Source organism: Acaromyces ingoldii, assembly GCF_003144295.1.
Source record: "Acaromyces ingoldii strain MCA 4198 unplaced genomic scaffold FA10scaffold_2, whole genome shotgun sequence".
NCBI classification, from domain to species: domain Eukaryota; kingdom Fungi; phylum Basidiomycota; class Exobasidiomycetes; order Exobasidiales; family Cryptobasidiaceae; genus Acaromyces; species Acaromyces ingoldii.
The window spans coordinates 1,185,733-1,197,389 of NW_020290248.1; the positions used below are offsets into that span (position 1 = coordinate 1,185,733).

Genomic DNA, 11,657 nt, shown 5'->3' on the forward strand with positions numbered 1-11,657 from the left:
TTTTCCCAACCTTTACGCCCCGCCCACCCATCATCTAATTTTTAACTTTTGAGAAGTTACGCCGAAACTACGAGGACGATTGCGAGACGATGGTGTCCATCATGGCGAGAGGCGCACTGCGCTGCGCGGCTCCCTCCGCAGTCCGAGGTGCGTCTGGTCTCGAGTCTGTGCTTTGTAGGTTTCCACTGCGGCCAGACTGACTAGCTTCTCTCTCTCAGCCCTGCACTCGTCGACGTCTCGTGCGGCCATCACCAAATTTGCGATGCCGGCTATGAGCCCGACAATGACAGAGGGAGGTCTCGCGACGTGGAAGGTCAAGGATGGTCAGAGTTTCTCAGCCGGCGATGTCCTGCTCGAGATTGTGAGTGTCGCCTTGAGTCGCCGACGAAGAGGGCGTCTGACATGGCTATTTGTAGGAAACAGACAAGGCAACGATGGATGTGGAAGCGCAGGATGACGGCATTATGGCCAAGATTGTTGTGGGTACCTATGACCGCTGTTACTCTCTGGTACGCATTGACACGGTTCATTTGATCTCAGGTCCAAGAGGGAGAGAAGGGTGTGCCAGTAGGAAAGACGATTGCAATGCTGGCCGAAGAGGGCGACGACATCTCCAACGTCGAGGTGCCTGCCGATAATTCCGAGTCTGCGCCTTCACCAGGTAAAGAACAAATCGAGCAGCCAAAGGCCGATTCACAAGCACCCCCTACATCTCAGTCGCCCGGCAATACCGTACAGTCAGCAGAACACTCTCCGAAGCTTTCTACGCCGATGCTGCCTTCGGTCACGCGGCTCCTCATTGAGAACCACGTCTCGCAGGCCGACGCTGAGAAGATCAAAGGGACGGGCATGCGGGGCATGCTTACGAAGGGCGATGTGCTGGCGTTCCTCGGCAAGGCTTCGAGTCCTACGGGCTCCTTCAAGGAGGTCCACCAGTCTGTGGCCGACCTCGGCGCGCCGACAAAGGGAGCAGGCGGATCTGGGTCGGGCGCGAAGCAGGAAAAGAAGAGCGAACCACTGACTGCCGGAAGCATTCGATCGCTCATCATGGGAGGACTGGCAGACTCGTCGCGGTCAGCAAGGTCCAGAACTGCCGCTCCCTCACCGAAGAGCACTGGCCGCAGCGCCTTTGACGAGCTCCTTGACGATTACCAATTTGCAAAGAAGCAGCCACCGAAGAGCAGCAGTGGCAATGCGGCCAGAAATGACGGGTTTGCGGGGCTATTGTAAAAGGTCATCAATAGATTGCTTTGCGTGTGTCATGATGAAAGCGGTTTCTGGGCAGAGCAGGCAAGCAGATATGTACAAGTCTATGAATCGTCAGCATTTACAGAGCGTTCCCCTTCGCGCCAGGGCACAGTGGGTCTAAGGCGAATCTTGCTTCTCGAGCTCGCCTCTGGACCTTCGTCTTCGTCTTCTCTCCTTCCTGTTCGTCCGTCGGCAGACGGTGGTGCCGGCCTCGGGGGCAGCGCAGGCAAGCTGCTTGGCTTTCTGACCTTGACGAGTGAAATGATTACGGCCGAGACGATAAAGAGGGCCATACACATGGCAAAGATCGTCTGCGGGGCGCCATCGTCGGTGTGGTTAAAAACCTCGACAAAGGCGATGGGACCAACGATGCTTGTGCTGATCGCGTTGACGACGCTCCATGCGCCAAAGAGCTTGCCCGCATCGTGCTCGGACGGCAAGAGTGCCAGTGCCAAGCTGCTCATGGCGGCCGGTGCAGCGCCCCCAAGGCTTGTCAGGCCCGTGGCAGCCACAAAGGGGACAGGGCCCATGCCATGGGTTACCGTCAAAATGAGGTACATGAGGGCGTCCCATGAGATGGATAGCAGCGCCAGACGCTTGTCAAACTTGCTGTCGTGGATCTGACGAAGGTGGCGCGCTCGCAAGGTCCACAGCTTCTCGATACGTGCCTCTCGGCCAGGCTCGCCTTGCTCTTGGGTGTCGCTGTACGTCGTTGGCCGGCCTTGGCTGTCTAGCGAAAGCAGCGGCGATCGTTCGGTGTCATCCTTGCTACCGTCCTGGGGAAGCGCAAGAGCATTGGTCGCCTCTCCTGGCCGTTGGGCCCATCTCACGAGTAGCGGAATAATGACCGTAAGGCACACCACCCGAGTAATACTCGCAAACGAAAGAAAATACGCCAGCTCGGCAACATCCCAACCCAAAACATACCTAGCGTAGGATATCTTGGGAGTCAAGACACCCATGCAACTAGCCTCGACAAAGTAGGCCAAAGAGAGGATGAACAAATTGGCGTCGAGCGACTGCCACGTCTTGGGCTTGCGAGAGACGGAGATGTGCGAAGCGGCCGCTTCGCCTTCGCCATCGTCATCGGGGGACAAAGGCTCGGGGGCGCTGACTTGCTTGGGAAGAAGCATTGCGAGCGGCTTCAACGGGACCAGCAACGTCGACCGGAGGGTATAGGTGTGCTCCTCGACATCGCGCCTGTGCTGCTTTTTCGCATCTTCGAGGCGTTCCGGGCTGACGCTCTCTGGGAGAATGAACATGGTGACGATGAGGTACAGAACGTGGGCGCCCAAGCAAAAGTAGAAGGGACTCATGAGGCCCGTCTTCTTGGCCAAGACACCTCCGAGAGCCGGACCGACGGCCAGACCGGCAAAGACAATGCCAGTGAAAAAGGCAAAGATGCGAGCGCGGGTGCCGTTGGGTGTCACGTCGGCAATGTATGCTTGGTGGCCAGCGGTCAGGGTGGCAAATCCGCCGAGTAAGCCCTCGATGGCTGAGCCGACGATGAGCAGGCCCTTGGGACCGCCAAAGGGAGCGAGGGACGCGGCAGGGACGAGACCAACGGCGAGAACAATGAGGTCATTGAGTGTTAGACCAGCAACGCCCAGGCGGAGAACCGTGGTCCTGCCCTTACGATCGGAAAGGCCGCCCCAGAGACCAGTGGTCAGGGCCGAGAGAATGCCCATAGCAAGGGTGAGCTTGAGCTGCAATGAGGTCGCTTCGGCGATAACCTGGGGCGATTCAAGGCAGAGCGGCGACAGTGGTGGTCTTTGTCGAAGCTCTGTAGATCCAAAGCTGCCGTCGATATGCAGGATGTCTTCGCAGGCCAACTGCGTATATAAGTCGATCTTGGGCGACATGACCATGCCGCCGCACATTGCGAGGAGAAAGGCAAATGGCCTCAACCAGTAGTCGTGCGGCCGCCTCCACCACGGTAGAGACTTTGACCATCGGAGGTGTTCGTTCATAGGCGCATCGGCATCTCCACCAGCGTCTCGCGCTGACGACGCCGATTGAGGCAGCTCGTCTCCGCTGTCGCTTCCGTCATCGCCGTAGATGCGATCCGCCAAGATAGGAGCGGTAGTGTCCACCTCGTTGACCCAGTCGCCAAAGGCGGTGCTGGCATGAGGCGCCGGTGGTGGTTGCGGAAGGTGGTGGTGATGGTGGTGACGACCGCTCCGGCTAGAATCAGAACGTGCCATGCCTGCACCGCTCGTACTGCTAGCACTCGCCATAATGTTGTCGAGTTAGAGTGGTGACGGCTAGGTTCGATGACCGAACAGGGAGCGACGATTGATAATCATCTCACGCACTAGCCGGGTTTAAGCTCTGCGAACGCGCATCTTTCCCGACAAGATACGCTCAGCAAGGGTCTTGCAGTAGTTGCATCAACGGGCTGTCATGACGAAATCTTTGAATTATTCTGTCACACATGCTTCTTTCTGATACGGGCTCCTAAGTCCAGACTTGTTGGAGTGAGAGTCGTGTAGAACTTCTGCCTAAGCGATAGAGAAATCGTAAGAATTGGTGTTGACGCCCATCATGTCTGGCTCGCTGATATCAGCTAAAAGTCAGCCGTGCTCGACTTCCGTCAGAAAGGTGCGCTACTCAACAAGGTGTGAAAGTGCTCCACGATCGTGTATGTCCATTTGCCGGGCTTGCTGGTCGGCAGCTTGACGTCAAAGTCTGCCGAACCTTGTTCAGAAGTCTTTCGCAACCTTGCGTCTGTGGGTCAGGAAACTCACGGTAGCTGAAGCCATCCGAGGAGGCGCTGTCCTCCTTGCGATTGCTTGGTGGGACATTCTCGTTCAAGGTCACTATCTCGAGGTGCTTGTGTCCCTTGTCGTCTTTCACCCAACGAGAGAGAAAGTCTGAGATGTACAACGAACGGTTCGGCAGAACGATACCGGAACAGAAGATTGTGCCGTAAGCTATGGGCAGTATCGACGATCAGGACCTGAGAAATCCAAGTGCGAAAAGCTTTAACTGACTGTGTCCCTGACTTGGTTGATCGTGATTGGGCGTGTTGTTGATATCATCATCCCTAAAAGTGATGGCGGACTTGCCGTGGCAGAAAGGACCAGTGTGTGGCTTTTCGTGTTTGCTTTGCTTGAGGGCCTTGTGTTCAGCACCGCCTGTGCTCCGTGACATGAGCGCCACGCGTCGCACGATGTCTTCATCAGCTTCGCTCGCTTTGCAGCATGAAACAAGCTGCAGGAGTGTTAGGGTGACAGCTGTAAAAAGCATCGCTGTTGGTAGCCCGGTATCTGTGGTGGTAGGTGGATGACAAGCTCAACTTTGTGTGGGGTTCAGGCAGGTAAGGAGTGAAAGGTACGGCGCCGTAAGGTACAGCGCCGCGATGCATTGTCAGATTGGATGGGCAGCGGAATAACTCCTATCATACATATCATTTGCAAATGACTTCTCGAATCAAGCTTGAACCAAGCCTTCTTATCTCGTCCAAGACAGCCTCTTTGTTGAGCACGACTCCGCGCTTACTCGAGGACGCCTCGTCTTCAGGGCTGACTGGCATCGTGTTGAAGCCGAGTGCCACCTTGAAGTCCCTCCTCTTGCTCAGCGACGGATTCCACATCCCTCCGATCACGTCACCGCCTTGCTCGTCGTGAAACAGACGGAAAGTGTCGCTGTAGAGATCTTGCAACAGCTCCACGAATTCAGTCGCTGTGTCGAAGCCTGGCTTGGGCTCAGATCCTAGTGATGACGATGATGATGATCCTTGGTCACGGTTCACAAAAGCCTGAACCTTTGTCGTCGGACTCGTGCGTTGGAGCGATTTCTTCAGAGCTTGTCCATCGAAGCTGACGTTGGACAGGTATCGGGGCAGCAATGCTTGCTCAAGGCGAATGACGAAGTCATAGTGGCCCAGAGCTGGCACGAAAAGCGCCTTGATCGTGTCAGCTCCAAGGTTCGGACCTGCCTCAAGGATGGTACAGGCCGCCCTCGCCAGCCTTTGGAGAGCGTCGGCGATTGAAGCTCCTGGCTCTCGTCGCCCGAAATCGGACCCCGCAGTGTCCTCTTCTGAGGCGATGAACCAGGCAAGATGATTCATGGCCGGGTCGCTGCTTCTCGCAAGTTTAAAGGCGGATTCCGCCTCGATTGCTTTGCTGGTAGGAAACCGGACCGACTCGGCGCCCTCAGGCGCACTGATAGCCGAAGCTGTTGCTACGAGCAAGGGCTCTTCACGCCATCGCCAAGTCGCCAGGCGTCGAAGGGCGAGGGAGAATCCTGACGAGCCCGTCGCCGGAGCCTTGTCGGACGGACTGACAAAGACCTGAGCACAGACCAGCTCGACCAGTTCGTCGGGCACGTGCCGAGAGAGCATCTGAGCAGCGATCCATCGCTTCAACAGACGTACCGTCGCGGATAGCGCCGGGAAACGATGTTGAAGAGCCGCCATTGTCTGATGGTGACGCGGCCCTGAGACGTATCGCACTTTAAGCCGGTCAAGCGCTTCTCGCGCTTGTTTCTTCTGCCGAGCCGATGTCGTCTTTTCGGCAAGAATGCGCTCAAGCAAATTACGCTCGCGATCATGGTGGATTCGTGCTCTGAAAGCTAAGCCAGTCCTCAAGATGACTTCGAGGGCTGATGTATCGAGGAGCTTATTTGTGTTATCGTTGGTGTTCTGATCGAATACAATTCTTGCGCTTCCTCCTTCCAGCTTGCCCGACTCGACGAGGCTCTCTGCCATCCTTTGGTACAAGGCCAGCTTCATGGCCTGAATTGCAGGTACATCGTCCGGCCACCGAGTCGAAGACTCGAGGTTGAGGATGACGTCTGCGACGGGAATATGACTGGCGTAATCGGGCACTCGGGTGCCAAGAGCCTCCAGATTGACCGGCGATGGAACCATCGCGCTCATGGCTCGAAGATTGGCGCTTGATGGAACGACGCCAATGAGTGCGAGTGGCAGATCATTGAGTCCACGCAGCATCTTGCTCAGCTCGTCGTACGCTGTCTGCACCGTATGGAAGCCTCTCTCCTCCGGCTGAACAAGATACGCCTTTTCAGCAAGTTCCTTCTCTGGTGACAAGAGACCATTGAATCCTTCGCCGTAGAACGACACTCTCTGGATCTCGTCGTGCCTCGCCAAAACGTGACGAAAGATGCGATGGGGAATGTTGAGCTTGTCGAAAGCACCCTTTGCGTTCCAGATAACACTATGAACGATTCGCCCGTCTCGGAAGCGACGCAGTTCGGCGAGATTGCCCCAAAATTCGGAAAACGCCTGCGCTGCCTCCTTGTCCTCTGGTGGCGGTCCGTGGTCGACGAGACGAAATGCTTGGCTTGCGTCCAGCTGAAGGCCAACCTCGGCTGACATCTTCTGGCTAGGCCGGCTCGAATTCAAAGGCCACTTCTGGAGCGACACGCCCGCGTTCGACGATAGTATACAGCAGCCTCTAATGCGATTCGTGAGGCCTTTTCTCAATGTTGCTTCCAGATGCATCGCTCTTGCCCGTATCGCAGATCCAATGTCGACCTGTGCCGCTCGTTCTTTCGTCGCCCTGATAAGGTCGAGCTTTGCCACCTCGTCGAACAAAAAGGAGCTCTTACTTCGCTCGCGCATGAAGATGTCATCGAAGTAGTCTTGCTCGTGGTCGTTGAGCATCGCCAGCGTCGCTCTCGCTTCTGCCTGTAGCAACTGAAGCGAGCCGGACGGCAATCCTGCGAAGAGGTTTATTGAGCCAGTCGGGTCGACGAAGGCATGAGGAAAGTGATCGACAAAGTCGACAGAAGGAATGCTGTCCCGCTGCGAGGGCAGCCCAACAGTCTTCATGAAGACTGCCTCTTTAGCAAAGTCGTGGTGGGCCAAAAAGTCAATGACGCCGCGGAAAAGCTGGTACGAGGAGAAACCCGTGCCGAGTCTGGCTGTCGTCGTGACTGTCTTGACGCCCGGCACTTTCTCAGGTCCATTGAGAAGATGCGCCAAGAGCATGGTGAGGATAAACCGAATGCTCGATGTACCCAATGCTACTCGTCTCGCGTTTGCCTCGCCGATTTTTCCCTTGATTTCTGCACGAGTTTGGCCTGAGCCAAAGGGACGCTGCGAAGCCCAGGTCTTTAGAAGCATGGCTGCAGGTGCGAACTCGCCGCATGACTGCAAAATCTTGTTGAGGTAGATGGTGTGGGTCGAGGCAAGTGCATCGGCAAGGATCGCAGCATTGTAATGTGGGGTAGGCGGCTCTGCTTGCGATGTTGACGCTTCGTCGTGGTCTTCTGAGCCAAGCTTACTGGTTCTAATGCTATTCCGACTTGGCGCCAGTCTTGCGGGCGGAAAGAGACCCTCTTCAGACGCGACGTGAACCTTGATGACGGCGCGGAGCTTCGAGAAGTCCGTTTGCGACTTATCTCGACCACTTCTGAGAACAAGATAAGTTTTGCGAACGTCATCGTCTTGGCAGGCATATTCGACCTCGAGCCCAAGACCGCCGGGGGAACGCGAGGATCTGACAATGGCGGCAGCGATGTTGGCGAGGTAGTAGGCTCTCTTGTGAAAGTAGCGCATGTTGAGGTGATCCTTGTCTTGAAACAGGTCCGAAGGCATCGTCACGACCAAATCCACGTCGACCCCCTCTGGCCTCAGAGCAGACGTCCTGAGGATCCAGCTGCCTACTACTTGCACCCTGCTCGGCTTTTCGAACCCGAAACGGAGGGGCGAAGACTCTTTGGGCTGGGGGTCGGGAAAGACCACCTTGACTGGCACCTTGTACGTTTTCTGCAGAGAATCGAGTGCGGGCTCGAGGGTCTGGGGCTGAATCGGAGCCAGCCCCTCGAAGAGCGACTTGAGATGGCGAAGCACCATGTCAAGTGCAGCCGACTTCTCGTAGGCAGGACGGATCTCGGCTAGCATTTCGTCGGTCTGAAGGGCACTTTAGCTCACATATCATTATGAAGCGACTTTCTCTGCTCACCTTGTGTTTGAAGATGTTGCTCTTGAAGAGCTCGCTGGTGTTCTTGAGCATCTCCATCTCGTTACTGGTCGGGACTGCATGGAGCCCTCTCTTTCTTGGTTGACCATCCTGCGCCCTGGGGCCGTCGCCTTCCTCTTCGTCTTCCATTTCCTCGTCATCATCTTCTTCTCCGGATTCCAAATCTTCGTCCTCGCTCCCATCGCCATTGACGGCTCTTGCCATCAAATCCTCACCATCGTCGAAGTCATCCTCATCGTCCTCCACGCTATCGAGTCCATTCTCTTCCTCGCTAGATTGGTCAGATTGACGGGAAGGAGCCCATTTGCCTTTCCTCTGTATCCCTGAAGGCGTCTTCACGTATGAAGAGCTCGCCTTGCGCTTGATCGAAGGCATGTCTTGGGGTGAAGCGAAGAGGAGGGTAATGAATGCTCTCTTCTTCTCACTTTGGCCAAAAAATCCAAAATTTTGCAGCACGTGACGGGTTCTCGAAGTTGAGTAGAGCACAGGACTTCGCGTTCGCAATGTTCGTGTGCGCGATTACCGACAGCCAAGACTAAGCTGCCATGCTCAAGGGCTAAGGTGACCATGGTCGATTCGCCCCAGGATGCTGCTCCGTCACCCGCCTCAAAGACCTCCCTCCTGGACGATGAGCGGCGTACATCGCCCTCGAGAGGGATTAGCAATGGTGAAGGCGGAGGCGAAGGCGAAGGCGGAGGCAAGGGTGAAGGCGAGGGCGAGGGCGAAGGACAGAACGTTGCCCTGAACCAGCTCATGCACCCCATTGATGCCTCTGCACAATGGCTTTTTTCTCAGTCGGATATGAGCGACACTCCTAGCGTCCTCGTTGGTGGCTTGGACGAAGACCAGGAGAGGATTAGCCGATGGAAGGGTATACAGCTCCTCTTCAGCATTGGCGATTATATGCGGCTTCACAATCACGTTACGACGACTGCTTCAATCTTTTTCCATCGCTTTTTCATGCGCAAGGCCATGCCAAAGGACCCTCGCGAGCGCACCTTCGATACTTTTCCCTTTTTTGAGCTTGCCCCTACCTGCATCTTTCTGGCCTGCAAGGTCGAAGAGACGCATCGTAAGCTTCACCACGTCATCGAGGCCACCATGGCGGTGCTCGATCGATCGCCACAAGGACAGGAGCTGGCCGAGGCGCGCGCTTACCAGGCCAACAAGAGCTCGAGAGAGTATGGTCGATGGAAGGACCTGATCCTTCTGAACGAGGAAAGGCTCTTGGAAGCCCTCTGCTTCGACCTCATCATCGAGCAGGCGCATCCGATTGCCATCAAGGCTGCAAAGAGGCTGGGCGCCCCGAGAAGCCTTGCTCAGCTGACGGTCATCTATTGCAATTGCCTGTGAGCACGCTTCCCACAGATGTCTGGAGGACTCGTACTGACGCTTGGGCCAGCTTGTATGGTGCCGTTTGCACATTTTATGATGCGCCTATCCTTGCTGCGTGCGCCTTTGCAAGAGCATGTGAGGCTGTCGAGGTCGATCCTGCACGCTTCAGCCCACGTCCGAGACCCGACGGCAAAGGCCCAAAGGCGTGGTATGATGTCTTTGGTGTAGACGAGGACGAGATCGAGGAGGCCAAGGACGATGTCAATACCCACATGCTCTTCCACGAGGAGCGCCTGCAGGCTTCCTCCTCGGGCAGGCAGCAGCAGCCGGGCAGCACACCTCACCATCACCAGCCTCCATCGGCACCACGGTCAAACCTGACCACTCCATTGGGATCCCATGGGGAGACTGGAAGCCCGCGCCCGACTTTGTCGGGTTCCGTACCCGGAAGTGCGCTACATACCACGCCCCGACCACCAACGCTGAGTCCACCTCCGTTACCGGTCCTGTCCGCGCAGATGGAGTCGAAACACCAAGTCTCCTTTCTCTCCCCTCCCTTGGCAGCCAGCAATGGCCGAGAGCCAGGCAACGAAGGGGAGAAGAGGCCTCCTAGTCGGCACGGCAGCAAGGGAAGCGGTCCACCTCCACCCCTGATGGGTGCCTCCCGGCGTGCTTTCAGCTCCGAGTCAAAGGAAGGCAAAGAGGCAGAGGAGGGTCATGAGGCAAAGCAGGAAGTCGAGATCGAGAAATTGGAGCAAGAACAGCAGCGCACAGAGGATGCTCTGCAACGCGAGGAAGGCGAAGAGAGCGCCGAGGAAGGCGAAGTATAGTGGATCTTGTATTGTAATTTCATCATGTGTACACTACCACCAGACTCAAACAGAGCAATCAGTCGTTCCTGGAGTCATGCGCTACAAATACAGAATGAGAGGGTCCATCAATCGTACTCCTCATCTTCTTCTAGGCTCCTCTTTGTCCCTCTTTGATCCGAGCCTGGCTGCTCGTCTGCCTGACCGCTCTGAACGTCGTCCATGTCCTCGTCCTCTTCCGCCTCTTCTTCCCCGACTTCTCCTGCACCCTCGTCAAGGTCCTGCTCCTTTGATGCTCCCACCTTTCCGCCGGCCTCATCTTCTTCGTCTTCTGCCGGTGGTGGATTGGGCACAATGGAAAAGTTGACATTGGTGAGGCAGTGCTGAGGAGGCGGCAGGCGCAGCCCAAAGCGGTCCGAGATGGGCGGCAACGGGTAGGAGTTGACGCTCGAAGCCAGCGAAAGAAGCATCTGTCCAGGGTGTGAATGAGCCACGATGCAATTCCAGTCTGATGGAGAACAGACTCACATCTTTATTTGGTGGATTGGAAAAGGAGTGGTTCACTCTGGATTGGATCGCCAGCTGGACGTCTTCGAGCGAGACAGAGGATACGCCGGCTGCTCCGCCCGAGCGTGAAGAATTGGCGTGGTCGGCATAGATGAGAGAGTCTTGCAAGACGTCGTACGTATATCCTGGCAGCAGCTATGTCAGCAACGAGGACGTACAATGATCCACCGCTGGGGGACTTACTGTGGGCAAACTCCAGAAGCATATGCAGGACCGGAGGCTCAGCATCCTCGATGCCCATCGACGAGAGGATCATTGCCATGAGCCTCGCATCTCGCGGCACATCTGACATGGACCATGGTTTTCCCGTCACTGCATCCCTCGCGGATGTCGTTGCGCCGGGCATTTGTGATCGTGATCGTTGGTTGATCTGTGGATGTGTCGAAGTTGTAGACGCGTGACTTTTTTCAAATTCTGAATGGAGGAGGGGTTCCGATTGCTTTTGGAGGAATCTTTAATGTGGCTCAAGAATTCCCAGTGGCTGCTCCTTTGGTAACAATGCTCATATCTCTGTCATGCTGACCACTGTTGTTCTCGGTGCGCTTACCGTAGCGATGGTGGCTGTGCTCGGAGATACAGTGTGAGCTAGTCATTGTGGATGAGCATCTAGGACCGCGTCTGGGTGGCCACGAGACAATCAGCCTCATTACACCCGCACTTGAGAGCGGGCCTGCTGTGGGTCGGGGCGTGCGCGCGGCGTCTTGAGATGAGTGACACCGACGTGACCGCTGACCACGCAAGAAGGACA

At 56.2% G+C, this 11,657-nt stretch overlaps 5 protein-coding genes across 5 annotated transcripts; 2 read left to right on the forward strand and 3 right to left on the reverse strand.

Annotated features, from left to right (window-relative positions):
• Positions 1-89: 89 nt before the first annotated feature.
• Positions 90-1,230, forward strand: FA10DRAFT_300146 (single hybrid motif-containing protein; the record flags this gene model as incomplete). Its single annotated transcript, XM_025524800.1, has 4 exons — positions 90-147; positions 219-361; positions 417-479; positions 541-1,230. The coding sequence occupies 4 exons, from the start codon at positions 90-92 to the stop codon at positions 1,228-1,230; spliced, it is 954 nt and encodes a 317-aa protein (XP_025378743.1).
• On the reverse strand, positions 1,231-3,560 carry FA10DRAFT_265395 (MFS general substrate transporter). Its single transcript, XM_025521041.1, has one exon. The coding sequence runs from the start codon at positions 3,483-3,485 to the stop codon at positions 1,311-1,313; it is 2,175 nt and encodes a 724-aa protein (XP_025378744.1). The 5' UTR covers positions 3,486-3,560; the 3' UTR covers positions 1,231-1,310.
• Positions 3,561-4,602: 1,042 nt separating this feature from the next.
• On the reverse strand, positions 4,603-8,590 carry FA10DRAFT_265396 (Nrap protein). The gene is made up of 2 exons (XM_025521042.1): positions 8,181-8,590; positions 4,603-8,128 (listed from the first exon to the last, which is right to left on the reverse strand). The coding sequence occupies exons 1-2, from the start codon at positions 8,235-8,237 to the stop codon at positions 4,658-4,660; spliced, it is 3,528 nt and encodes a 1,175-aa protein (XP_025378745.1). The 5' UTR covers positions 8,238-8,590; the 3' UTR covers positions 4,603-4,657.
• A 126-nt stretch (positions 8,591-8,716) lies between these two features.
• FA10DRAFT_265397 (cyclin-like protein) lies at positions 8,717-10,441 on the forward strand. The gene is made up of 2 exons (XM_025521043.1): positions 8,717-9,547; positions 9,601-10,441. The coding sequence occupies exons 1-2, from the start codon at positions 8,766-8,768 to the stop codon at positions 10,361-10,363; spliced, it is 1,545 nt and encodes a 514-aa protein (XP_025378746.1). The 5' UTR covers positions 8,717-8,765; the 3' UTR covers positions 10,364-10,441.
• On the reverse strand, positions 10,363-11,300 carry FA10DRAFT_265399 (TFIID-31kDa-domain-containing protein). Its single transcript, XM_025521044.1, has 3 exons — positions 11,093-11,300; positions 10,871-11,034; positions 10,363-10,812 (listed from the first exon to the last, which is right to left on the reverse strand). Exons 1-3 carry the CDS (start codon positions 11,163-11,165, stop codon positions 10,471-10,473), a joined length of 579 nt encoding a protein of 192 aa, XP_025378747.1. The 5' UTR covers positions 11,166-11,300; the 3' UTR covers positions 10,363-10,470.
• Positions 11,301-11,657: the final 357 nt, after the last annotated feature.